A 27,311-nucleotide genomic window follows, 5' to 3' on the forward strand; every position below is an offset into this window, starting at 1 on the left:
ATCAAGCAACTGGCACTTTTTCCCTTTGAGCTCTGACTTGACACGTAAGTCAAGCAAAAGAAGTGGCTTACTGAAATGTCACTGCTCTTTCTCCAGTCTAGAGGTAGCAGAATAATTCACCATTCACATGCTGTTTTGTTTTGTTCTAGACTCGTAAGTCCTAATGTATTCCAGTATTCTGTAGTTCCACTCTTAAGAGGCTATCATTGATCTTATATTAATATATTTGTAGATGTGGTGAGGCTTCGTGTAGTTGTAGGTGCCACACGAACTCAGAATAAGATATTAATTGACTCCTGGAGAGTTTTAAAGACAATCCATACGAAGCAAGAGCGAAATGAACCCATGCTGGATAGTAAGAAGATAACAAGGATTATCAATGTGCACCGGTTTTTATAAGACATAAATCCCTGTCCTACTTCTTTTCCTTATTTTTTATCTTCAGAAATACTTAAGAACAGCTGTATGTTGGCTAATAGTGCTAGGTTTTCTCTTGGTGTTTGCAAAGAGGTGTTTTTTCTGACTAATTTTTTTCAGGCTTTGATTTCACAGTGCTTTCTGATGGTTAATTAAGAAGTGCCATACTTAATGTGATTTCCCTGTGATTACAGCCCTGTTCTGAAAGGTAGAAATTTCTGTGTCTGTATGAGGATTTATATAGCAATGACAACATGCATGTTGGGACAGTTTTCTGTACTCTGATTACAGAAGTGAGTTTTTAATAGGTGAATTCTCTTCAGTTGGACAAGATGCTGTGGGAAGAATGCAATGGAAAATGTCCTGTGTTTGCGTTTTATCAAAAGATATGAAGAACACTGCCCAGCTGAAGAAATTCAAGAAGTAGATTGTTTACCATTCTTATCTCATGATCTGAAAATAATATTTGAAAGATCACAGTATGTTATAATTCTATACTGTCAAGGAATCTTGCATTGTCAAACATTCCTCAGATTGTAATCTCATCAACCAAATGCAAGTTTTTCATATTATCCTACGAAATAGGCAGCTGGCAATTCATGATGTGTCTGTCACTTACAGAGGCACTAAAAGGAATTGAGTTTATGTGGTTTGTTATTAGAGAGCGTGAAGCTGAGCCTGAATCCTCTAAGGTGTTTAGCTGTCTAATTCCCACTGATTTTAATGCAAATCGAGTACATATACGTCCCCTGGGAATCCTTGTCATTGTCTCCAGGCTTCTTGATTGCCTGTCTTCCTGAAATACGTAAGTGCTGTATTATGGATGATCATTTCTTCCAACAGACAAAGTTCAGAAAAAGAAGGTCATGGTTATGGTTGTGAAAGTCCTAACATCTCCTGAGGCAAATTATAGCTTACTGCTGAAGTGTTCTACAAATCTGCTGCTTGTAGCTATTGAATTTTCCTTTTTTCTTTTCTAGCCGTTTCATCCCATGGTGAATTTGGAATGCTCCAGAGATTTTCGACCATTTCTGTGTGCCCTCTACGCTCCTGTGTGCATGGAGTACGGCCGGGTCACTCTCCCTTGTCGCAGGCTCTGTCAAAGAGCGTACAGCGAGTGCTCCAAACTCATGGAGATGTTTGGGGTCTCTTGGCCTGAGGATATGGAGTGCACTAGGTGAGCAAATCTGCTGTTTTTTTTTTTTTTTTCAGAATCCCAGGATAAAATTTTAGTATGATGTAGGATGTTTTATGACCTGAAACAGACGTTTTGAATGTGTTCCATTGCAAGTGCCCTTATTTTCCCTTCCATTTGTGTAACAGCCAGTTTCCTGGGCTGGAAACTAAGTTCATATTTCCATCATCTGCCCAAGAGATAAGTTGAAAATTTCTGTGGGCAATTACTGTAAACTGCACATGCACTTTCCTAAATTAATGAATAGACCTGTTGGTCTTTCTTCTTTGTCATTTATGCTGACCTGGTTTTGTCTGCTGTACTGGAGTTCAATAGGTGATACTGCCATAAATTTCTCCGAGAGTTAGGAAAAATGACATACACTAGAGATGAATAGTCTCTTTTTCTGAAGGGGGAGCTGGCTGGTTTTGATTAGTGTATAAAATCTCAAAGCTCTGTTTGCAGAGCATCTATGTCTTGTTGAACTTGTGTGCAAACAGATGTTTTCAGCTTCACATTACACAAATAACTTTATAGAAAATTATTTGATGATGTTTAAATCTATTTGAAACAGAATATACATTAAATTTAAAACAATATCTCTATGCTTTGGGGTTTTTTTGTGACTCCAACAGCCAGGAGAACAAACACGAAGATATAGTCTCTCTTACAGTAGGATTGGAGAGAATGAAAACCAAGTAACACTTCTTTTAGCAAAAGAATAAGTCAGAGGATGCTTTTAGGTCCTGATAATCTGGACCAAAGATTGCTTTAACTCTGTATCCTAAACAGATGCCTCAGCCCTTTACATCCTCCCATCTCCTCAGTAAGACCCAGGCAGTGAAATTTCAGAACCAGAGCTGAAACTACTGAAACCTCGCTGGTGCTGTGTTAGTGCCATTGTGCCAGGACATGAACTGTGGCAGAGAAACGCTTACTGAGGTGATAAAGCCCCAATGGGCCCCTTGTCCATTTCTTTCTCTGGTTTATTTTGAAACATATTTTATCCTTTCAACATCCACTGAATTCTGGGACAATGAGTTCTAGAGTTTGTTTAAACATAGTGTAGTATTTCATGGATTACCCATTATTTGGCTTGTCTTTGTTTTCGCTCCAGTTAGCGTGTCTAAAGTCTAACCACATAAATAAGGTTATTAGCCTTTGCAAAGTAGGTGTATATTTCTTGTAAATAATTCTTTTCTTACTTTTTAGATTCCCAGATTGTGATGAGCCATATCCTCGTCTTGTTGACCTCAATCTAGCTGGGGAGCCCACAGAAGAGGCCCCGATGGCAGTACAGAGGGATTATGGTTTTTGGTGTCCTCGGGAGCTGAAAATAGACCCTGATCTGGGTTACTCTTTCCTGAGGGTACGGGACTGTTCCCCTCCTTGCCCAAATATGTATTTTCGGCGTGAAGAGCTCTCCTTTGCTCGCTACTTCATCGGAGTGATCTCCATCGTCTGCCTTTCCGCTACCTTGTTTACTTTTTTAACTTTTCTGATCGATGTCACAAGATTTCGCTATCCAGAAAGACCGATAATATTTTACGCTGTCTGTTACATGATGGTGTCATTAATTTTCTTCATTGGCTTTCTGCTTGAAGACCGAGTAGCGTGTAATGCATCTAGCCCTGCCCAGTACAAGGCTTCCACAGTGACCCAGGGCTCTCACAACAAAGCCTGCACCATGCTTTTCATGGTGCTCTATTTCTTTACCATGGCTGGCAGTGTTTGGTGGGTCATTCTTACCATCACGTGGTTCTTGGCGGCTGTGCCAAAATGGGGCAGTGAAGCCATCGAGAAGAAGGCATTGCTCTTCCACGCCAGTGCCTGGGGCATTCCAGGAACTCTAACCATCATCCTCTTAGCAATGAATAAAATTGAAGGTGACAATATTAGCGGCGTATGTTTTGTTGGCCTCTATGATGTGGATGCATTAAGATACTTTGTGCTTGCACCTCTCTGCCTGTATGTTGTTGTCGGCGTTTCCCTTCTGCTAGCTGGCATTATCTCTCTCAATCGGGTTCGCATTGAAATCCCGTTAGAAAAAGAGAACCAGGACAAACTAGTGAAGTTCATGATCCGGATTGGCGTGTTCAGTGTTCTGTACCTCGTGCCCCTGTTGGTTGTAATTGGCTGCTATTTCTATGAGCAGGCTTATCGAGGTGTGTGGGAGACGACGTGGATTCAAGAACGCTGCAGAGAATATCACATCCCGTGTCCCTACCAGGTGAGGAAACCAATATGACGTATTCAGGAGTGCAGAAAATGGATAATGAGGGGATATGTTAAGGCTAACTTGTCATCCCTAACTGAAAGTGCTGCTGTTCCTACAAGGGAAGGTTTGTGCTATACTCAAATTATTTGGATAATGCATTAGGCCTTCTGGAAGACTAGGTATTACTGGAAAATTGGAGGCTTGCGTCAGCTGCATGGTGTTTTTTGTGGAGTTTCTGGGCTGTATGGGACCCATACAGGATATAAAGGTGCTATCTTAAACCAACTTCAAGAACAGGACTTAATGAGTTTATTTTTGGTCATTAGAGACATGTTCAAAGTTTAGCTCTGAAGGAATTTTGGCATTGAAACTTGAGTTGTCATCAGCCTGATTACTGCATTTTTCTGGTTTTAGTTGTTCATCTCTAACAGTTTTGTTGCCTTGATTAGCCTCGAGGTTCTGTGCTCATTTTAGAGCAGTCTATGCACGTGTCAGAAATGTCTATATCAAATCTTACTTGAAGTGTCTTCTGAAGAGAACCAGAGCTTACAGCTCATCAGTTTTGTTATTTCAAGAAAAATTACACTTACCTGCTCAATTTGTTTAATTGAGTTATCACAGGAACAGAGGCCTCTAAGAGCACTAGATATCAAACTGTCCCCTGTTTCCTTCAGTATTACGCTGGTGCGGTTGCAAAGAAAGTATTGTAAGTATTAATGACTTGAAGCCTCCTTTCCTTTTGGAGCCAAAGTGGCAAATTGTTTTTGGAATGATATTTCATAGATGTTTTCTGAAACTTATTTCAATAAGGTTGTACAACAAGTATCTATTATATATATTTATTATATAGCTACACACATAGGGGTATAAAAATAAGTTAATATTTTGACTCTAAAGTGGTTAAAACACCATCTGGATCATCAAATCTCACACTGTAATGCAATAACATATCACTTAAAGGGTTGGCTTAGTCTATATAGCTTGATAATAATCCTTTTATTTCCTTTTAACCCTTTTAATTGTTTTCTCTGTTAGATGTTATTAGGGTGCGACTCTTCCCTCCCATCCAGTGTGTGAGCATTTTTATGGCAGGAAATATCTGTCAGTGGGTGTGTTTGGTTTCATTTGCTTGATTGACTCTTCATTGCTGCAGGTTTTAATATGTTAAAATGACTGATGCTTAAAACGAGAGAAAAAGAGGGACGTGCATTTTTCTCTCAGTTAATCTTAAATAACCACCATATGCCAATCTAAACTGTGTCTAATAATCTCTAAAATTAAAGGGATATTGCTTTCTCAGAATGTTGAACAAAGGCTTTTTTAAACCTTGCAACTTCTGATGTCTAAGTATGAAAATCCCAGCTAGTGGAATAACGGAAACATGTAGTCAAATGGTTCTCAAATCTCTAGAAAACCGTTAACATAATGGCTCAGCAGGAGTCAAAAGAACAATAATGGTTTCATTCACATCAAATTGGGTTGAAGGACCTGCAGACCCTAGGGAGTGTTAGGAGGGTTTTTCTTCTAACCCATCCAATTTTTTTTCGTAAACTAAACATGCTTCCCTAATTAAACTATCCAGACTTATAATTGAAACAGATTTCCAAAGCTGTGGGGAAAAATAATTTTGTGCTAGATCATACTAGTAAAATATGTTATTAAATTAGGGGAAAATTTAAAGTTATGTGGAAAGTATCACTCACTTGCAAAATAAGACCTTTTTTTTAAGTCTTGATGTTATTTAACTTTACTACAAATATTTAAATATCAGTGTCTGAGATTAGACTATCCAAATCTGAGAGCTGTAGTTGATTCCACAGTGGACTTAGGTTTGATGTGCAAAACTTACACAGGGTTGCGGTAGCTGGAATTTGCTGCTTGCATAGGCACACTTTTTCCAACACCAGCAAATCTGAGGTTAAAAATTCATTAGTCCGTTCAACCGTTACATCATCTTTTTCATCAGAGGATGATGCCACAGTAACTCATTCTGGAAAATTGCTAGTGGAGTTGGAGTATACAGCTGCTATAGGCACGCCTCCTTGCCTCCCTTCTGTGTGGCTGCTTCATGCAGGAGATAATGCGGGGTTAATAATTTGCTGCAGATTCTCCTGGCTGCTGCTAAACTGAGCCTGGGCAGCTGGTGTTCAAATGAAGAATAGACATCATGTTTCCCTGACTGCCTAAAGGGCTGAATACTCCCTGGAAGACCCCAAAACGAGAGGAAGCAATGAGATACCTTTATGCTTCGATCTTGATTTCTGTCTATCTGGATGTTCCCTGGGTTGACCCAGCTCCATGTCATTATGGTTATTTGTCACATCTGAGAAGCATCTGTTGCTTTCCTTGGGAAATGAAAACTTCTTTTTGCCATGAAGACAGGAAATCAATAATCCCAGTATTCCCCCTCTTTGAGGAGTAAGTACAGGGCAAGAAGGAGCCAACAGCACAGAAAACAGGCAGCAGTTGCCCCTCTCGTACCATGGCTGGGAGGGCTCAGATGAGCTCTCAGATGAGCCATCAAAAGTTGAGTGGCATGAATATTGCTTCCTTGTCTCCTTTAGTAAGGAAAAACCAACTACTGCATCGAGAGATTAGGTTTATTTACAGTGTATACATGTATCTAATATGGTTAAGAAATTTAGTTGCACTTTCCCCACTACGGGGGAAATGCATTGGTTTTGTGCGTGTCAACTTAAACAGGCGTTGTGTTTTGTATCAGCCTGGATAAATCTCTTAATTTAGTTAAAAATATCGAGGTTTCGATACTAAAGCATCCTTCTTGCAATGTGAGTAAAGGCAAATTGACTAAGGTGTTACCACAAATAATTATTTTAATGGTTTCTGATGCTAGGACTATTCACGGGAATTGCAGTGATCTAATCTGTTTCCAGCCAGTATTACTCCTCTGTGAAATACCTGCTCACAGCAACATCAAAATGTTTTAACCCATCCACCTCCATTTTCACCACAGTTGGGACTTTTTTTTTTTTTTTGGAGAGGGAAACAGTGCCTTTGTAATCTACTTTCGGGACAGTAATATTCAAATGAGGAGCTGAATTTTGTGTTGATATCCCACTTTTCACTCGTTGCCTTAAAAAAAGGAATTTTGCTTGGCCTCAAAAAATGGATTAATGTCTTTGTGCAAGCAGAGTTCGTGCAGTGGAAAATTAAATTAATTTTTACTAGCTGTAAAACCTGGTACTCCCATCATACCAGCACCTGGTAACCCCCATACCTGTTTCAGCTGGGCTGTGTGCATTACGTGTTCTTCAGGTCAGACTTTCATCTCCTATATAATCTTTTTTTATGAGAGTACAGCACAATTTTCATCAAGGTAAAATGCAGAAATTAAGGGGGAAAAGCAAGGAAACGTGACAACCCAGTCATAAAATAATCACATCTAGTCATCTCTTTTGCTGTGTTTGGAAATACACGCTTTTCTGCTCCTCCTGCTTCTCTTTGTGACGATGGTGGTTCTACCAATATCAAATCGTCATTCAGAGCGTAGGGCTTCAGAGCAGAGAGTTGGATTGTTGTAACATTGGGCTCAAGGAAAGACATTTGGGGAAGTAAGCTTGTGCATACTCCTGATGCTGTTCAGAGTGGCTATCATCATCTCTTTAATGATTGTACCATTCTTAACAGGTTCTTGGCACTGGTTTGGCTTTTTATCTGCAGTCCTGACCCAATGGTTAGCTTTTGAAATTTGTTTCTTTCGTCTCTTTGCAATTTTTACCTTGTGTGTTGATGGAGCATGTCGTGCTACAGTAACTAATTTAGACAAGGGGGTGGACTGGGATAAAATTTTTGGCCGGTCACTTTACAGAAGCACAGAATCACTCAGGTTGAAGTGACCTGTGGAAATCATCTCGTGCAACCCCGCTGCTCAAGCAGGGTCAGCCCAGGACTGTGTTGGGTTGGGGTTTGAATTCCTGTGACCATAACAGCTAGAAGTTCCTTTCTGTCAGACATCTGATCTCAGATACATCTGTTGTAAAGTAAAAAGTAGGGTAAAAGGGAAAAAAACAAGTCTGAAGTGAATTTGGGTGCTGTTACATATTCTTACCCTCCAGGCACACAAGGAGAACATCAGAGATTTGTTCCTCTTGGAAATTACAAAGGCAATCAAACTGGGACACATTGACCTGCCCCAGACTATGAAAATATGTCTCAAAACTGGGATGAATTTGTCTACAAAGTGACATAGATCCTCAGCAAAGTCTGTCTCCAAAGTTGGTTGTAATGTTTCTCTTAGGAAAAGTTCAGTCAATACAGTTTTTCTAGCCCAGAGAAACGGAAAGGGCTGCATCAAGCCAGAACCATCCGAAGATGGAAGAAAGTGGTAACTGTCATCTTCCTAAGATAAGAAAATGTGTCGGCTTTTTTGGAATGGCAGAGTATGGTGTTAAAGCTTTTACTTCTTGTATTAGTCCCATAATTGAACTATGTAAGGTAGTTTCTGCAAAGTAAAGAAGGTCCTGGGTTGAGATTTCTCTTAAATCCAAATGTAAATAGACTCTCTCCAGTTTTCACAAATGCTTCAGGCCTAGGCTAGGCCCTGTGCTGGTGGGAGAGAGATCTAATTTGGATATTAAAGAGTGAAAAAGAAAAAGAAACTATTTCAAAGACATTTGCTGCCCTAGTGGGAGTCCTTGAGAAATTAAACTAAGCAGTATGAATTATCTTTGCTTATTATCTGATATTCATCATTTCCCCACTCCTGTGGCTTCACCAGATTAAAAGACCTTCGTGCTGACTTGCTAAGAGTGAAGGTGGTGCTCCCTGCTTATCTTTTCGATATTGTTTAGAGGAATGGAAGCAGATGTGAGTAGGACGTTTGGTTTCCTGTTGATGGGAAAGACTTGATAGCAGGGTGAGTTTAGAGCAAATTGCAAACTCTGGTTTTGTGGAAACTCCCTTTGTCCTTTCATTAGGAACTCAGGTTTGTGCTGGACGCTGAATATCCAGCCAGTCTTGCTCAGTCATTGCTGTAGTGTACTCCGGGTGGATTCCGAAGCCCAGAACCAGAAGTAAAAATAGTGACAAGAGTCCATTTAGACATGGAAGGCATTGAAATGGTTCAGCTATGGAGTCTGTTTACAACCAACGTAACCACTGAATGCCACTGGGCCTGTGCAGTGCCTACTTCCCTGTATCACCTGTTTCTTTAGCTTTGGGGCTTGAGCTCGTATAAACCAGTAACATTTCAGAGATAAAATAACGGGCATATATTAGAATGAAGGCAATGTGAGAATCAAGAACAGCTACTGAGAGCGACATTCATTTATCTAATTTCAGATGCCTCCCTCTGAGCCAGGCATCCTGGCCTCTTTTTCTAGCTAAAGCGGAGAAATGGGCATTCTTATAGTGATTCACTGGACATTCCGATGAATCATACCCCGGCTTCATTTATTGTCTGTTTGAAGAGGTCACGTTTGCTCTTGTTGGATATATTTATGTTAGGATTTTTGCTGCAGAATTCCGAGGAGGTTTTTTGGGGGAGAAGAGGGAGGAGAGGTTGGTGGGGTTTTTGCGATCTCTCCCCTTCAAAAAATGAGAATGTGCCTCAAGACCTTTTAAACATACCTTCTAGGTCCTGACCAGTCTTGATCTGAACAGTAGGAATTCCAGAGAGAAAACTTGGTAACATGGTTTTTCTTAATTTTTGAAAAAAGGACATAAATAAGCACCTAAGGCCGCAGTATGTGGAAGGACGTAGGCGTGCTCTTGGGAAACCCGCGGACAGGTAATTTTGCTTTGCTAAGCATCATGTACGCGTGCTTCAGCTACTGATGGGGAAGAGCTTTGCTACAATAACAGTGAGCACAACACAGCTATTTTTGCAAATGGAATTTTAAGCAACCAAGTTCTTGAAGCAGTTACTATGCTTACCTCTTTAAAGCTTTTCTCTTTTCTTTCTGGTCTTTAAAAAAATTAAAACTGCCTTGGTAATTTTAAGGACTTAATAATTAAGAGCGATGCTGTAAGGTGATGTAATACTGAATATCATTTCTATCAGCAACAAAAATAAACAGTCAATCCAGCCCATTTTTTTTCCTCTCCATTCTACCTATTTCCCTCCAAGACGAGGCCCCGGTTGCTGTGTAACAATGTCAGATGGGTTTTTACTGAAGACGGGAGTTCTCGCCCACTCGCTTCTCTTCATTGCCGGTGTTGGATAGAGAAGAGAGGATTAATTGTGGTTTCCTAAGATACCAGAAGCGTAAATGGAAAGAATGTTTTGTTAATAGTACCTCTTGTCTGTCAATGGTGGTTATATGTATCTAGTGCAGGCACAAAGGGAAACAAAGTACAAGCTTGCTAATAGATTTCTGTTAATGTTTAAATTATATCACACTACCGATTATTTGAAGGCATTATTTGACAACTGATGTTGGAGAAATGGATTTTACTACTAGGATTAATCTCTGTCACCTGCTGATGATTTTGGCTCAAAAATTTGTCAGTTTTCTTGTTTCCTATTTTCACAAATGGACTTTTTGATCTCATTGCAGTTAAATTTTTTTCACTGTAAATTTTGGGTGTCTCAAAATTAACACTGTTGCGATAACAATCTCTTCATTTCAGACTGGTTTGGATCACTGACAACTGTAAATTGCTGGCTTTGTTTTGCATCCTTTTTACAGGTTGCCCACGTAACAGGGGTAGGGGTAACATTTTCAAGTGTGTTTATTTCCCACTTGGCACGGCTTTGTCCTTCCTTTACTTTATTCCTGGCACCCTGAACAAACACCGCAGGAACGGTACTGAAAGCAGAGACTACATGTCACTGTCTTGCAGAACCGCTTCAGCACAGGGAAGGTTTCTTACGAACAGGTGCCAACTGCACAGCAACGATGGTGGTAAAGTAATGGCAGGTTGAGAGCCAAGAGGATGGGAGGGTCATCTGCTCTGCTGTTACTTCACTCTGATGAGTATTATATCTCATAGCGCCTGCTTTGAAATAAAATTCAGCAGAAGCAAAAGAATCATTGAGACAAGCTACTCTAATTTCCAGCTCAGGTTTTGCAGCTACATCTCTTAGTTTCTCCCTCATCCTCCAAAAAAGAGAAGAAAAACAAACCAAAAAGCCTTTGTTGAGAAATTATATCTGCATTCTGTTTTTATAGTACTTTTACCTGCCAAATTCTTGATAGACATTTGAATTTACTGTAGAGATTTTAGATCTTGTGATGGCAAAGTTGACTTGTGTGCGCTTAAGAAATGCTCTTGTAGCAGACTGTCTTTTCCCATGGCTGCATTGTGGGTGAAGTGTAACCCCTGTTGACACGGGCCTTATTTTCATGCACAAGTGCTTTGGAACAATTGCACGCACGGACCAAAGAGAAGAAAAGATGGGGACTGGAAACATCTTACCGAAAACAGTGGCAAGAAGTAATTGTTGAGATGTAGCATCTGCGTTTTTGGGGTGCTGATTAAGTTGGATGGAGTTTCCCCATTTTTATTGGCTGCGTTATATGGCATTTTCCAGTTTTTGCCATTTTCTCCACTGACCAGGGGTGTTGCCACAATCTTTTTAAACAGAAAATGTCTCCGCTGTTTTACCATCTGTGTGACAGTGGGTCTTCAGAAACGTGCGGGGGAGTGCACTAAGCTGGATACAGAAAAGAGGCTTTGTTAAGACATGTCTTAGCACCGTTTGTGTGTGGCACAGGCATAAAGAGAATATATTTAGAGCTGTCTATAAATCCAGATTTCTCCTCCCCCCTTCTTTTTCATTAGTTATTGTTTAGAATTCCTCTTAGAAGAGGTAATGGATTTGCTTAAATCTGCCCTAAGGAATTGCTTCTTGGTGGATGTAATTATTCTGTCCTAAAAAAAAAAGAAAAAAAAAAAAAAAAAGAGGTTGAGAGGAAAACATATTTTCCATATTGCTGTTTACTCAGAAGAGAACTGAGCAAATCTGAATTATGAGTTAGGCTTCTTTTAAAAACAAAAGTAATGTCAGCTCAGAACAACAACATTAATGACAGTGTTATCCTCTTTTGTAGAAGTCATTCAGTTAATTTCTCCTGGTTTAGATGCTTAGCAGAAAGAATATATTCAAGGAAAAGAATATGCTCAAGTTAATTTCTGGGAATTCTCATTTTCGGCATTAATAATATCAGTCCTGTCTCCTCCGTGCACACCCAGGACTTCGATAAATCCTCCATAGGATGCGATGTATTCTCTTATCTCACCTTGGCACGTATGCAATTTCCAGTCAATTACCATATTGAGTGAAAGCAATCATTTCATTCACATGACTCATTTCTGGCTGGTTTTTTGCTGGTTTTTTTGTTTTTTTTTTTTTATTGGATTGACTGAGCAACAGACAAAGGGAAATGTTGATTTCTCAACCACTATCTTCAGGCAGGTTGATTTGCATTTGTACCCAAGTGTGACACCTCAAGGTCATTTTTTTCATTTTCTTTTTCTTTTTTTTTTTCCCCTTTTTATTCGGTATTTTGCTGAGGGTGACTTGCCAAAAGAGGTCAGATCTGCTATTTTTGAGTTCTCAGTTTCATTCCATTCTCTTTTTAACAAGCATGCTTTATATCTAGAACAGCCTTTAATCCTGGTTATTAAAGAAACTCTATTTTTCCACTGACTCTTTTAATTGCTATTAAAATGAGAACAAAAACTAAGTTAGGAGGTCCGATTTCTCTGGTTTTAAAGCACCAGTCACTTTTAACTGTCAGAATCGAGTGTTCCGGTACATGTGTTAGGAAATCAGTCACCTCAAAAAAAAAAAAGATGTAACTTCTAATTTTAATAAATTAAAGGAAATTGCCTATAATTTGCATTTGCAAATTATTAATAGCAGTGCACTCATTAATGATTATAACTCTTCCATTGGGTTTCAGAGTTGCTTTGAGACGTTGTACACTCATGTCAAAGCAGCTGTAGACAGCTTGCAAAGAGAACACCTTTAATGGGGTGTTAACTGGAGATCTCTGCCAAAATCTAGAATTTTACTCTTGGTATCATCACATTTGTGTGCATAATTTCCATTTTATTGTGGATTTAGTAAGAAGTAATATAAAGATTGGGTTGTTTTTCGTAGAATTTCAGAATAATGAAAAGCTGATGATCTGCAGAACCTTCCATAGTGAGAGTGCTGTGCACTTCAACACTGTTTGCAAGGATCATCCATTGATTGAAGTCTACCAGGTTTTCTCAACACATTGAAAAAAAAAATGCTGATCCTCGATATTTGGATGTTCAGATATTCTGCATCCAAGTGAATTTCAGTGAGATGGCTTTTGTTGTGCTCTCTGTAGCGTTCCTTGACTATTGAATGAGTTGTCCTGTCAGCACACAAAACACGAGGTACAATAAAATTTGGGGGATTCTGCACTTTTTGTGCATTTATTCCTAGCGATTCCAGAGTATCATAATTATTATTTTCAACAAATTTTTAAAAATTCAGTCCTGAAATGGTATTTACATTTGAGTATCATTGGTCTCAGAACTAAGCAGCTCTGACAGGTACACTGCTGACAATAGATTTTCTTCTGAAAGCTTCGTCTTCTCAGGAAATTGTGATTGTAGTCACTGCATCTGTAATGCCGTGGGGCACAACGTGGGCAACCAGCTCCCGCTGTGAGTGTTTTGAGAGGTGTGCTTAGAGGTGTAACATGAACCATTTCGGAATACAGTCTGGAAATACACTAGGATAGAAAGGTGTTTACTCTCTCCGTTAAAACAATCTGTTTCTGGACCTGAAATCACTATTATTAAGTAAATACTATACTTAAAAATAATAGATCTATCCTAATGATGGAATATAATGAGATGTATGAACTAAGCTCATCTAGAAGACTGGTCCAGATCTCTCAGACATGTTCTGTATGTGCCTTGATCTTGGTAAACATCCACTTAGCGTAGACATGGCTGGGCTATATAGCATGAAAACATAGCAAATATTTGCTCATTTCACCTTTGATTTTTTTCTTTTACATTATTCATATGAACAAACAGGGCTCCCCAGCATCATCCCTCTATTAGTTCTTTTTTCCTAACAGAGAATTATTCTGTTTCCTAGAAAAGTAAATGTGGGCAAAGAATGAAGGGTTGCTTTCCACGTGAGCTGAGCCCACTCAAGAGTCAGATGCACCTTCAGAATTCAATGGAGTTACCTAAAGAGCTGGGCTATTTGCATGTTTTCCATTAACAGTTTGTACTCTTAGTAATACAGATATGTTTTGACTTGTGTTTTGTTTATGTATTTTTTCTTTTTAATAGCATTTCTGAAGTAATTATGTATAATCTTAAATGCTCAGTTATGTTAAAATATCTGTTATGCTGTTAAGTAGGTCACCTAGAGCAGATGGCTCACAGCCATGTCCAGCCAAATGTTGAATATCTCCATGGATGGAGACTCCACAACCTCCCTTGGCAACCTGTTCCACTGTTCGGTCACCCTTACGGCATTCAGTATTGCATTGACAAGTTTGCTTAATTGATGTAACAGCCCTGACACCAAGTTATGTTTCAAAGATTCCATTGCACTGATTTTTAAAAATCAAATAATGTAAATGATCATTAATATTATCCCATCACACTGTAACTTGAAAAAGAAGGTCTTTCACCTAATGACCGTAGTATTTCTGTCTGGGGAGAGGAAGAAATATTTTATACATACCATGTTTGCTAAAATAGCTATTTGTCTCTTCTCCCCTAAGTTCTGTACTTTTGCTTTGAGCTATGGTTTGGCTATAATTTGCATCTTTACAAAATTACACTGATCTGTTTCTTATGACTTCATCTCCATTGATTTCACGGTGTCGTAGTTACTCATGCTGAACCATTATTGGATCAAATATAATCTCATGTGCAACTCGTTTTTTCGGTATGGCATTATGTGGCCGATTGCATTGTGTTGGGTCAGCAAAAGTCTGTAAGAAGAAACCAAAAATAAATGGAAAATAATGAAAGGGTGCCAGGAATCAGGTTCTGTTGGAGCTTGCCTTTGGAGGAGGAGGGTCTAAGAGTGTATGTAGCCTTGCCAAAGAAGAGTAGGAAGGGACATGGTTGCAGTTTTAGAAATACATAAAGGATGTTAAAGAAAAGCTGTTAAGGTCAAATGGCAGTGCTGGCAGAATGGTAACGTGGCCGTGAATAAAATTGAACTGGAAATTAGGAATTCCTTGAGAAATTAGCGAGGGGGAAGCTCATGATTCTAGGATAAAGCTGGATAACCGAATAGGCTCATGTGCCATTGCTGGCTCCAGCAGTGGAGGACTTGAAAGGATGTTTCTTTTGTTCTCTATTCTTAATGCCAAATGTCTTCATTCAAGTGGTGGGAGTTTATTAACAGGGATATATTCCAAGCCTGGGCTGTAGTAAGCTTGCTAAATTTTGTCTTGTAAGAACTGAATAAATTCAAGAAAGGCTATCTAATGCCAAAATAGACATTAAGATGCAAAGATTTTAGTCCAAGTACATTTTTAGCAGCAGGGTTGACAGAAATCAGATTTTCTGATTTATTACGGGGTGTTTTTTTTCCTGACTTGTTGTTTGATTCCCAGTGAAGTGCTGATGTCTGAAGGAAAAAAGCTCTTTTTTCTGGATGGCAACAGGGAGCTTCCAACCTCTCTGGCCATGGGACAAATCTGCCAAGTGCAACCTAGTGCAGCGGCCCCTCAGTATCCCTCATTTGACAGATTTGCCAGTAACTCAGGTAGGCATCTCTTTAATCTTGTCTTAATCTCTGCAAAAGATAGGTGTAGCAGGCAGTGTGTTGTGGGCGCCAGTAAAGAAGCATTTGGTGATAAAACTTAGTTTCAGCTGTAGGTTTACTGACCCATTTTAGCCCATGCCAACCCCAATCCCTGTTTGCACAAAGACAGAATACGACAGTAACGCCATCTGGTTCCACGCTGGGGGTAAGGACAACTGCAGTGTGTGAGGTTTTTGGGGTTTTTTTGTGAGCATTGGGATTTAAGTAAGAGAAATCATAGGAAATAGAGTTTTTTTCATCCTTTGTGTTAGACACCTTTGGATGAGTCATGGCTTGACTTGAAGTGATACTTTGTCATTTTAATCTGTGCATTGGTCACAAATCTAATGGAAAAAAAGACTTTATGGGTCCTTGGACCTGTTATGCCGGACAGGTACAGCTCATCCAAAAGGGGGTATTTGGGTGATGGGCTGAAATGGTTTGAGGTGAGGAACGTGTTTAGGAATTGTGACGTGATTCTCTCATTCCAATGTCAAAAGGAGAGTTAAGCTGTGCTGGGGGAAACAACTGTGTGGCAGGAGGGGAGTTGTTTGGTTTTTTCTCTCTGCAGAGGACACCCCACTTCAGCTTGTACGTGTCCACAGGAAAAGGAGAGAGAGGTCCAAGTCTCTCGTGGGTAGTACGCTCAAGCAGACTTGCTTTTCCCATGGTTAAAGCCTGGCGTTAGTGCTGAGAGACTCGTGATACCAGTTCCTCATCGTGGTAAAGCAGAAGGCAGGCGCTTGGGCAATCTCTCTAATTACAAACCGTGCCTAGCACTTAAAAAATTAGTTGCTGTGATTGAATGGTGTCTTCCATTTCGAGATAAAGCCACAAACTACCAGACATCCCCGCAGCTTAATTAAGATTCAGCTTTCCCGTGATAAAGAGGGTGTTCTCCCAGAAGTGGTTTCCTGAAGCTGCAGAACCAACCTATCCTGAGATTGCTGGGAGATACCCGTAAGATGATGACTGAAGTCTTCTGCATTCCCATCCCATGAGTGCGAGAGCAGTTAGCGTCAAAGTTCGGGCTGATTGCTGGTTACTGACACTGGGACTAACCGCAGGGCCTGAAGGGCAAAAGCGTTGGAGGTGAGTTATTAGATTCTACTCATGAGTCAGGACCTTTTTAGTTGTCCTCTGGGATCGCTTTTCAAGAGGGAGATAGATGAGGAAAACCCTGCAGCATCACCTTATGAGATATTTCTCTAGTAGGTGGTTGGACTCCAGTGTGTTCCTCTCGCGCAGTGCAGTCCAGGGATGACGTCTGGTGAAATGGTGTTGCCTTTTAAATGTTCTGTAGAGTCAGTGTTTGTAAGGATGTATTTTTTAGGCACTTACACAGATTAAATTTTTGGAAAAAAAAGTATTGTAGATGAGTTCAGCATGGTGAGATGCATCTGGCCTAACACTTAACTTCCGTGGTGAATTAGTTTCCTCCAGAACAGCCTGTATCCCATTAAGATGGTGAATTTATAAGCTTTTATTACAGTGTCTTATTTATTTATTTTTAGCGTGGGTTAGGTTTCCAAGCTATCTGTTACTGGCCCAAGTTCCTGCACAGGCTGATCACTTTCCACTCAGGGTAAAGAGCAACTCAGCAGTTATGAAGCAAGCCTGGAGAATAGTTAGTAATTCTTTTTCATAATTGTTTTAATAATTTAATTGTTTTAATGTGAGCCAATGGGCAAAGTAAATGCATGGTGCTTTCATGCTCCTGTGGCTGAAGGAAACTTCTGTCATTTCCTTTGGATGCAGGGAAGTCTCCTGGTCCTGTTGAGACTCTTTCACCCAGACTTGAGCTATTCTGAAGGTCCTGACGTATGTACTGGCTTTGTCATCAGCTCTTAAATTAGATTTTAATCAGGTCAGCCATTACATTATTTTCAGGTGCTTTTAGTTTCTCCATTCTTCAGCTTGTGCTGCCAGAACGGTGGCATGGATTTGCGTGTTGGACAAGAGTAAAACAGGCAGGCTGCAAGATTTTAATAACCTGGAAAAATAATTTTATTTTACAGTGACAAGTGCTACTACATTTTACTGGGAGACGAGCAGTGTGAGTATAATAGGCTAAGGCTCAAGGCACTGACAGTGATGGAAATGGTTATGAAAGTGAGACAGTTGGATCAGAGTCCCTTTGGTCTTTCCCCCACTTCTCCCATTTTCAACAAAAGGATGGGTTAATTTGAATTTCATTGCTTTTTATCCTTAGGGAAATATCAAATGATCAGCGTTATTGTGGAACCGTGCCTCGAAGGAGGGGGACAGGTGTTGTGTTTGTGCTTTCACTTCACATGTGCAGCGAGCTCATTAGTTTGTGATTTCATACATTTTAGTGGGAAGAGGCCACTGGTCTCTGTCACTAAAAAGCAACCGTGATTGATCGTTCAGGGGCAGAAGGGGAAAATAGTCAGAAATTAGTTATATAAGCATCTTAAATTAACAGTGTGCCTACAAAGAAGCCTTGTTTTTCCCTGGAGGAATGCTGAAATTGATGTTTTTAACCTCCTTTCTGAACACCTGCCACTGTGTTTCGTTAGGGAAACAATGCGTTCAGACTAATGTCTTTTTGTATTCGCTACGGAAAGTACATTTCTGTTTGATGATCCGAACAAACCCAGCAGATGGGAGGAAGAAAATAGGTTACGGAAATCCCGCTATCGCATATGCAATCTTTGGATCTGACAGAACTTGTTTGTTGGTCTTCACTAGGTGCAACATCGCTGCCCGTGCGGCTTGCGAGACGTGTCTGAACAGAACCGTGCGGAGTGTAGAGCGCACAACCCAAACCCCTGTGTCTACTTATCGGTGCCTCTTTTTTCTTGTTAGCTGAGTGCCTCTGAAGGCCTAGAGCTGCACCGCAAGACAAATTCAGTTCAGGGACTTCAATCCGTGCCATCTAGTGCTCACACAGTGTCTGCACAGAGCCTGGTAAGGCTTTCCGATCACGCCTTCCTGTGTGGCCTTTGCTGCAGGTCCAACTCAATGTGCAGTGAGCTGGCACTCAAGAGCAATGCTAGCTGATCAGTGCCGGCTGTGCTAAACTGCCAAATTCTCATGTTGCTAGAGTGCACGAGCCCCTCTTGCATCTCCGGGAGAGTGAGCAGGTATGAAAGAAAATGGAGAATCACCACCAGTATTATCTTTCCTCCCGGAGAGGTTCTCATCTTGAAGGACATCGCCACTGGCTGCCTCCTGCTCTTCCCTTGACACTGTCTGCCCTCGTGGAAAGGCAGCTCCTGATGTTCAGAGCAGACCGGCGTGCTTGTAAGACAGGCTGTTATCTAGAAATAAAGGGTTTATCACAGGTTTTTAAGGCCCAGGGGAGATCTGCAGTGTCTCTAGATTTGAGTTGGTGGCTTGCTGATATATGAGGTCTTTTGAAAGCCTTTGGTAGATGAGAATGAGGGGAGTGCTGAGGTTAAGGGACATAAAGAAGGGGCTGGCAATGGTGCCAAGAGGGAAATTGAAGAAATGACTGAATTAAATTACCTGGTAGATGTTCACAGTTATTGTTTCCGCTGATAACGTGAGTGTAGCAGGCCTAAACTGCGGTATTATTTTAAAAGTTTTTTCCCTCATTGGCTGCGTCTGCGGTGGAACTCTATCTCTAATATTAAAGGGATCGCTTTTCTAATGGGATTCATGCTTTTCCATCTGTGCCAAAAAAGTCATAATATTTGAGAGCTGTTACTTTATAGCTGAAACAGTGGTCGCCTTGTATTTTTAGCTGCATGTGCGGAGTTTTCATTAGCATTTCACAACTTGGATTACTTGCAGAACAAAACTGAAAGCTGAACTGGGTGCTCATACAGAACTAATTCCAGGGGAAATTACCGTAATGCATCGTCTGCCGTTAGCATTGCAGTCCTAACGTCGACAGCTGAGGGGAGCTGGATGGTGCTTGGTGATCAAGCACCTCTTTCGCTCCCTCCTCGGGAAGCTGAATATCTGAAACTCTGTCAGTGTTTAAACCATTGGGGGAGCGCGTGAGGATGTCCCATAATCTCTAAATGAAGGATAAAGGGATGTAGCCTGTTACTATACAAAAGCTATCGCAGTACGTCAATGATGTGTTATAACCCAAAAGTGTAACAAAGAACGCCTTCAACATCCCGTGCTAAAATACTCTTAAATCTCTAATTGTCACTTGGAGCTTCAGAAGCTACATACCATGCACTTATCAAAGCACAAACAAGAACAGACTGTGTTTCTTGGGCTCTTTTTTTCCTTGTGCCACCGAGAGTGTGCTTGTTATGATATTTAACAGTCTATCTCCTGAGTAAATTACAGCTAACGGTGAGCAGTGCTTTGCTTGCATTGTGATTCTATAAAAGAGGAGGAAATTCTGCATGGAGAGTTCACGTTAGTGATTTTTAGTTCTTGTTGTCACGGTATTTGTTATGTGTAGGTATCTGGAGCTCAGTATAAGTCAGCAGTTGTGAAGGGTTTTGTAGAAAAATGAGAGCTGACATTATAAATTCTTAGTAACTGCACTTCAGTTTCTTTTCTTCCTTTCAGTTATGTCAGTCCTTTGCCTTTGGGGATGTTTCTTAAATAACCTTTGATATTTGTAGCAAACAGCATCAGTGATGTAAGTTCACCCATTTTGTTGCTGTTCTCATAAAAGGACGGCAACATTCTCATTCAGAACTTCTTACTGGAGAGAGATTTTGTCCGACAATACAATTTTTAAAGGAAAAATTGTCTTTCTGTTCTTGCCGTCTCTCAATTTCCAAATTGTATGTTCTGCCACACTTCCAGGTCAGGCTGGATGAGGCTTTGGGCAACCTGGGCTGGTGGGAGGTGTCCCTGCCCATGGCAGGGGGTGGCACTGGGTGGGCTTTAAGGTCCCTTCCGACCCAAACTATTTCATGATTCTATGATTCTATGGTATTTATTTTAAATTTTGTTTGGAATTATTTGTAACACCCAGCATGAATATGTTGAGCCAGAAGTTTTGATATCAAATGATTTAATATAATTTCTTCATGGAAATAATATAATTTACTGAGCACAGTAGGGATTTGTAATATATTCAGCATGGGCAATAGTACACATCACAGCCCCTGATTCCCGTTGGCTCTAACATCAAGCAGCATGACTCAGTCGGTAAAATAAAGCTGTCCTCTAGTGCAGCGAGAAACTGAGAGCTTCAGTGCTAGAACTATTGTTTAATTCTTAATGCAAGAATCAAAATTAAATTCCCTTCAGGCTGGTAGTTACGCCAGGGGAGACTTGGCCCAGCGGACAAGCGTTATATGTAAATATAAAAATTTACCTGAATGTTACCTTAATTAAGAAACAATGAATTTCACCATGTATTCCACTTAATGCCACATTTGCACATTATGAAATGAGATAATAAGTTTAATTTTTGAGAGCTTAATTTTGCTGGATAATTTTTTATTGGGTAATTGTTAATATTTTTTTTTCTTGAGTGGAATCTCACAGGCTGACTGTAAAACCACCTGGGAAGCCTTCAGACTCATTTTGCAGGGTTAAATGGGTGCAAGCGGAGGAAGGTCCGTAGTGTCGGCAAAGACCTTCAACAGCAGGGTTTGTCCTGGGTCAGAGATGGATGGAAAGCGTGCTAAGCAGTGCTGAGGAAAGAATTAACACTTTGTAGGAAGATGAACTCTAAGAAACATCTTACAATAATGCCCGTTAAGTTTCTACATGTAATTGAAAGATGGGCATGTAGTTACCAAAGACAAAAATCAGTGACCTGAATTCTGGTCATGTTCTAGTCCGTCACAGTTGTGCTGTGTGATTTGGGGTGAGACGCTTCAATTCTCCTCATTTTCCATGTACAACGGTGATATTATTCAAAAATGTACACTAATACCCAGTATTAAAACAGTGCAATTATAGAATAGAATCACAGAATGCTTTGAGTTGGAAGGGACCTTCAGGATCACCTAACTCCAACCCCCTGCCAACGATCGCTGTATTTTCACTGGTCCCTACAGAAGCCGTGCTGCCCGTCAGCATTACATGGTTGGCACATCATGGGCCATGAGCCTCCTCCTGACAAATCATCTTGATGCATCGACTGCCTTGAATTCAGATTTTCAGTTTGGGATAAGAAACATTTCTTGACGTTGTTTTAGGAGATTATTTACATTTTTCTACATTAATATAAGCTCGTAGGATCAGAGGGAAGCTCTGAGTGTCCCTATCAACAACATCTCTTGTAAACTGAGAACCTTAAAAGATAACACTCAGCCTTAAAAGACACTTGTCCTCACCATTCCTTTCTGAAAGCTGTTCCAAAATCTTTCTCCTGTAAGGATGGCATTTCTTTGTGGCTGGTGCAGCCTTTTTTTTTTTTTTTTTTTTTTTGTGTTCCTTAGCTTAAATACTGCTAGGTGACAGTTTTTGCCATTTCAGTGTTTAGATATTTCATATTCTGCAGCAATTATTTTTCTCTCACCTTTGAGTCTTCACAGGCCAGCCAAGCTTCTTGCAAGACAGGCTGTCTGTTCCCTGCCTGCCCTTCGCTACACCCTCTGCTCTCCGGGAAGGTGAACCCAAACTGAATTCCCAGAGCTGTACCAAGTATTTCACTCTCACTCTTAGCTTCTAGAGCGATGTTCCCCTGCCTTGAAGCAGCTTGTTTGGTATTTTCTTCTGTTTTAAACAGACTGGTAGATATCCAGATTGCTCTCTTAAGTAGAACAGTATTTATCAGCTGCGTCGCCGTCAGTCTCAAAGCTGTTGCTGCAGGTACTCCGTGTTGGAAAGAGACCTAATTTCATCAGCATCTCCCCATGATTAAACAGCCCCAAACCTTCCAGCCATGTGCTAATCCTGGAGCCATCTGCGGATCTGAGTTATCCTGTTACGTGCCTACTTTATTTCTGTTGGGATCAGGAGAACTTAACACAAGATCAGTTGAATTTCCACTTGTTTAAACACCTTTCCCAGCCTTAGCGTTACACCTCCTAAAGCCATTCTAGTGGGAACCTCGTACTGTCACGTGTCACAGTATGAGATAGCCACTGACATCTTCCCCTCGCCTGTCAAGTTCCTTTTTGCCTCACGTCAGCTGCTTTTAGCTCTGCTCCTCTCGGGCAGAAGACCCTTCTGCTCTGATCTGCTCCAGTTAAAGGCCTGTCCGTCCTTACCGAGGAGTCCCCGGCTGCAGGATCCCCTTCCCTCCCTTCTGTCAGCCTTCTGCTCTTTCTCTACAGCCTTCACCTAAGACGACAGTGGGATCTTCCAGGCTGAAGTTGTCTGTCCTTGGAGGTTCGGTGTCTGAGCTGGGTTATCGATTCCAGAGAGTCCTGGATGCCTATTTGGCATTGTAACTACCTTACAGACCCTCCTGGAAATAATATCTTTGTATCTTCTCTGCATCTTTTCCGTATCAAAATGTTTCCAAAAATAGGCATGGTGAGCTTTTTCAAATTCAGTGGATCCTGTTGAATAACGGGAGAGGTGGGAGTTTTGCCGAGTCGGTGAGGATCAGGCAGTAGGACCTTGCTGGTGCCTTGAGTTCTTGAGGGAACGAAGCTACGAGTATAACCCTCCGCTGAAGGTTAAAGAATGAAAGAATCAGCGTCGAACATCCCATGAAGCATGTCACTGAACTTTTTCCCAACCGCAAATGGACCACCTGGTTGTATATAGGTTACTTCTGTCAAAGAAACGAGTCTTTATAATTTGTAGACTAGAAAATATTTCATGATTATTCAGGGCACAGACAAAAGACCAGAAATACAAATCAAGGCCAGGACCTCACAGCAGCTGAATCTTTTGTTTCACTCGCCAGTGGGCTGTACGACACCCTCGGTCATGCTCTCTAGAGCCGTGAAACAAAGGAACCCTGGTGGTGTTTGCTTTGGCTCAAGGCAGAGATGGTTATTTTAAGTGAGTTCATAAACAGAGTAGGGAACTATGCTGGTTTGTATAATTTTATTTTCTCTTTTTTTTTTTTCTCTCTGTAGGTCACTCAGATGAGTCGTCCAGATCTGATTCTCTTTCTCATGAAATATCTCATGGCTTTGGTTGTTGGGATACCTTCCGTCTTCTGGGTTGGAAGCAAAAAGACCTGTTTTGAGTGGGCTAGCTTCTTCCATGGCCGCAGGAAAAAAGAGTGAGTATTGATACCTCATAGATAAACTGGTTGTTTATCTGTGTGCTCCTGGAAGAGTATTTTGGTCAGTTTTTCATGGAGGCAAGGACAGGAACAGAGAGGGTCAGCTTTCTTAGAAATCTCTCACTAATCAACATGAAGCAAGGGAGGACAGGACAAGCAACAGCTCAAAACAACCCTGAAGAATTGTCGCTTATTTTTCCGTAATCACTCTTTGGTCCCAGAACCAAGTTTGCACTGCTCCGTCTGTTTTTGAAACACTTTTTTACAGGAATTAGGTTTCAGTTGAATACTACAACTTCTCTCCCATTTACCGAGAAGTGGAATGAAAAGTTTTTATTTATAAGCATGCTTTTCTAGTCAACTGAATCAGACCTTTAAATTGAAATTAAACATAAGTTCTTTCCACCACGACCGCAGTTAAAAGCAATTGCCTCTGCCTTCCCTTGTGCATTAGCACCAAAGCCCAGCCTGATGAAATCATAGTAAGAATGTCTTACAGCTCCTGTAGGGTTGGAATTAATTTAGACTAAGGTATGGCATAATTTAGAGACAATATAGATGATGATGTAACAGCTATGAATAGCTATTTCCATAATCATAAATATTGTCTTCTACATAGTTGTTTCAAAATAGATGCACGAATACAGCAAGTGACTACTCCATGGCTCTGACTTCTCCATCCTTGGCAGAACTGGCCTTCTGCTGAGCTTACAGTAAAATTACTTTCTGTAAAGTTGGAGCAAATTTTTCTTCATTCAAAAGATAACCTACTAAGATATGCATGGGGTTAACTACAGCTTAATATGATTGTAATCCACATCTATACATTTAGCTGGGATGTACATAGAGGTGACACACTGGTTCGGTGGGCAGAGGGCAGGAATGGAGTTAAGGAAGGCTGAGGAAGCTGTTTTACAGGAGCGGCTCTCTCAGGGAGGGCTGGCTGGCTCCTGGAGGTGCCATCCTCTCTCTGGTGCAGCTCCCACACACAGCAGCGTCGGGCTGGAGCCACATTCCTTCACCGGCCCCATTCCTGGAGCAGTAAGAGGCAGAGCCGATGCCTCCCTCCCTCTCTAGGTAGCCTGTGATCCTCTGTGAGCACAAAAATTAAAAGGAGGAGCTAGCCAGGCAGGGGAAACGAACATGAAAGAATAATACAGGGAGTGGGAGGGGAGGAAAAGGCCTCTCCACAAAAAAAGAGATTAAAAAAGAAAAGAAAAAAGGACTGCAGAGGATGTGATGGCACCTCCTTTCATCACGCTATGGTAGAGTTGGCCACATGTGTGCCCCTCTGCAGGGGATTTCAGCAAAGACAGGAGCTCTGAGACTGCAACCGCTGATCTGAGGGCTGCAGGCCCGTTGCTTATGCATTATTATAGATGTTGTGTTTCATCTGGGGTTCTCCTCCTGCTGCCAGTTTTAATCCAGATTCTTCATTTGAAGTGGCTTCCTGTGTTCCCTGAGTTCAGTTCCCCGGGTACCCCGAGCTTGCTGAGTCACAGCGCTGTCCCCAGGATTTTCTCGCAGCAATATTCGCACACTAAGGCCGTAAGCGAATACACGGCAATGATTCCACATCTAGGCCAGAGACACAGCGAGCAGGAAGGATTCCAGAACATGAACTTTGCTAAAATATCCAGATGTAGAGGTGCTTCTAAATCAGGCAGATAGGGACATTACAGTGTAAATAAATGGTTTTATTTGCCGAGCTGTAATATTTGCGTTCTGTTTGTGAAATCGTGCTGTTACTGCGATCACTTTTATATTGCCGTTGTTAACGATTCAAATTGTGTGTCTTGTTCAGAGTTGTAAATGAGAGTCGTCAGGTGCTGCAAGAGCCAGACTTTGCTCAGTCTCTTCTGCGAGACCCCAATACCCCCATCATCCGAAAATCCAGAGGCACTTCTACCCAGGGCACCTCCACTCACGCCTCCTCTACCCAGCTGGCGATGCTGGACGACCAAAGGAGCAAGGCCGGCAGCGTCCACAGCAAAGTCAGCAGCTACCACGGCAGCCTGCACCGATCGCGGGACGGCCGGTATGTTTGTTCTCCTTAAAATCTTGTAGAAAATTGGACAAACCTCTGTTAGTGGGAAGTTTGGCCATCATGTTGCTAAAAACCTGGAAGTTCTGCTAATATTTACTTTCTCTGACTGCGCCTGCTCTCCCTGTTAGTGCCTGGGTTGGAAAGGGAAAAGATACCACCATATTTTTCAGAGTCTATGCGAGTTTTGATGAATTACATGGTGTGAACGTGTTCAGCGCTGGTTTTCCTGCAAAGACAGTGACCTCGGTCACATCACTGATCTTTAAGGTCCTTCCCAACCCTCACCATTCCATGATTCTAGATCATCTAAGCGCATGGGAAAACAGATCCGTCCCCGTCAGTTCGGTATTTTTGTGGCTGCTTTTCTCTGTGTGTAAATTGATTTTGTTTCTGTAACTAGTCCTGGCCCTGCTGAAGTGAACAGCAATAAAAGTTGCCCACCTTACCTTGAGCTGTAGTTCAGGTTTCTAACATAATTTATCATCGAGGATTTTACTCACCTAATTATCAAGACTATACATAGCGCTGTAGTAAGAGCCGTGCCGCGTGAGGCGCTGAAACAATTTGCCGGGGGCTGTCTAAGCCAAATGACTCAGCTCAACAGAGAACGGCTTTCTTCACCAAAGCTGAGGGTTTATGTGTGCATGCATGTGCGCCGAGATTTATTTACATTCCTTCATGGCTGCGGCAGCAACAAGAGTAATAATCATTCTCTGTTTTTGTAAATCAGGTACACTCCCTGCAGCTACAGAGGCGTGGAAGAAAGACTACCTCACGGCAGCATGTCCCGACTGACCGATCATTCCAGGCACAGCAGCTCTCATCGGCTTAATGAACAGTCGCGTCACAGCAGCATTCGGGATCTCAGCAGCAACCCCATGACGCACATCACGCACGGGACCAGCATGAACCGCGTCATCGAAGAGGACGGCACCAGCGCTTGAGCCACTCTGGTCGGAAAGGAGGAGCTGGATGCGGTGGCATGGCTCGCGGTCCCTTCCTCGGCGATGTGACAGTGCTCAGTATTATCATGCCTCTCATCAGGTGCTGATTTTGTGCATCAGGAAGCCGAAAACGGGCTTCTTCGTGTTGAAGCCAGCGTTCTTGTACTTGCATCCGAGCTAGAGTGTTCAGCAATCTTGAACTCTTGAGTAAAAAGCTGGTTGCCTCATTTGAACCGATCTGTAGGTAATTATTTATTCGATAACTGTTACTCATCAGCCACCACTGCTGAGTTTCTGTGTTGGAAACAATCCCCTTGCCCCTCCGCTGGCTCTGCATGTCGGTAGGTGTTACCCTTGAAAACTCGCGGGCAGGGTCACGCTGAGATTTTTTTCTTACAGGCAGAACTCTTGACTGTTGAAGGAATTCTCCGCGCACCTCTCTAGGCTCTGATTAGATAACAAACCTGTACGTGTTTTCATCGAGCGCAGGGGGAGAGGCCGCGTAGGAGACGCTGTGTACAGGACGTCTGTGCGGATTGGCAGGCGTTTTAATGGTGACACTGGAAATGAGCGTTTTGGAGAAGGAAAGGAAGCTCCACTCTTGATCACTAGCTCTTAGCAGAGCTGTTCAGGCTCAGTCGTTGGGATAGGGTGGGAGGGCGGGGGGAAGAGAGAGGCA

At 41.5% G+C, this 27,311-nt stretch overlaps 1 protein-coding gene across 1 annotated transcript; it reads left to right on the forward strand.

Moving 5' to 3' along the window:
- Window positions 1–1,397: 1,397 nt before the first annotated feature.
- On the forward strand, window positions 1,398–26,632 carry FZD3 (frizzled class receptor 3; the record flags this gene model as incomplete). The annotated part of the gene is made up of 5 exons (XM_010084760.1): window positions 1,398–1,594; window positions 2,804–3,821; window positions 23,490–23,638; window positions 25,446–25,679; window positions 26,419–26,632. Coding segments are annotated over 5 exons (1,812 nt in total), but the record flags the coding sequence as incomplete, so codon positions are not given.
- Between the last annotated feature and the right edge of the window lie 679 nt (window positions 26,633–27,311).

The sequence above is a fragment of the Pterocles gutturalis genome, unplaced genomic scaffold (genome assembly GCF_000699245.1).
Source record: "Pterocles gutturalis isolate BGI_N339 unplaced genomic scaffold, ASM69924v1 scaffold11135, whole genome shotgun sequence".
NCBI lineage: Eukaryota > Metazoa > Chordata > Aves > Pterocliformes > Pteroclidae > Pterocles > Pterocles gutturalis.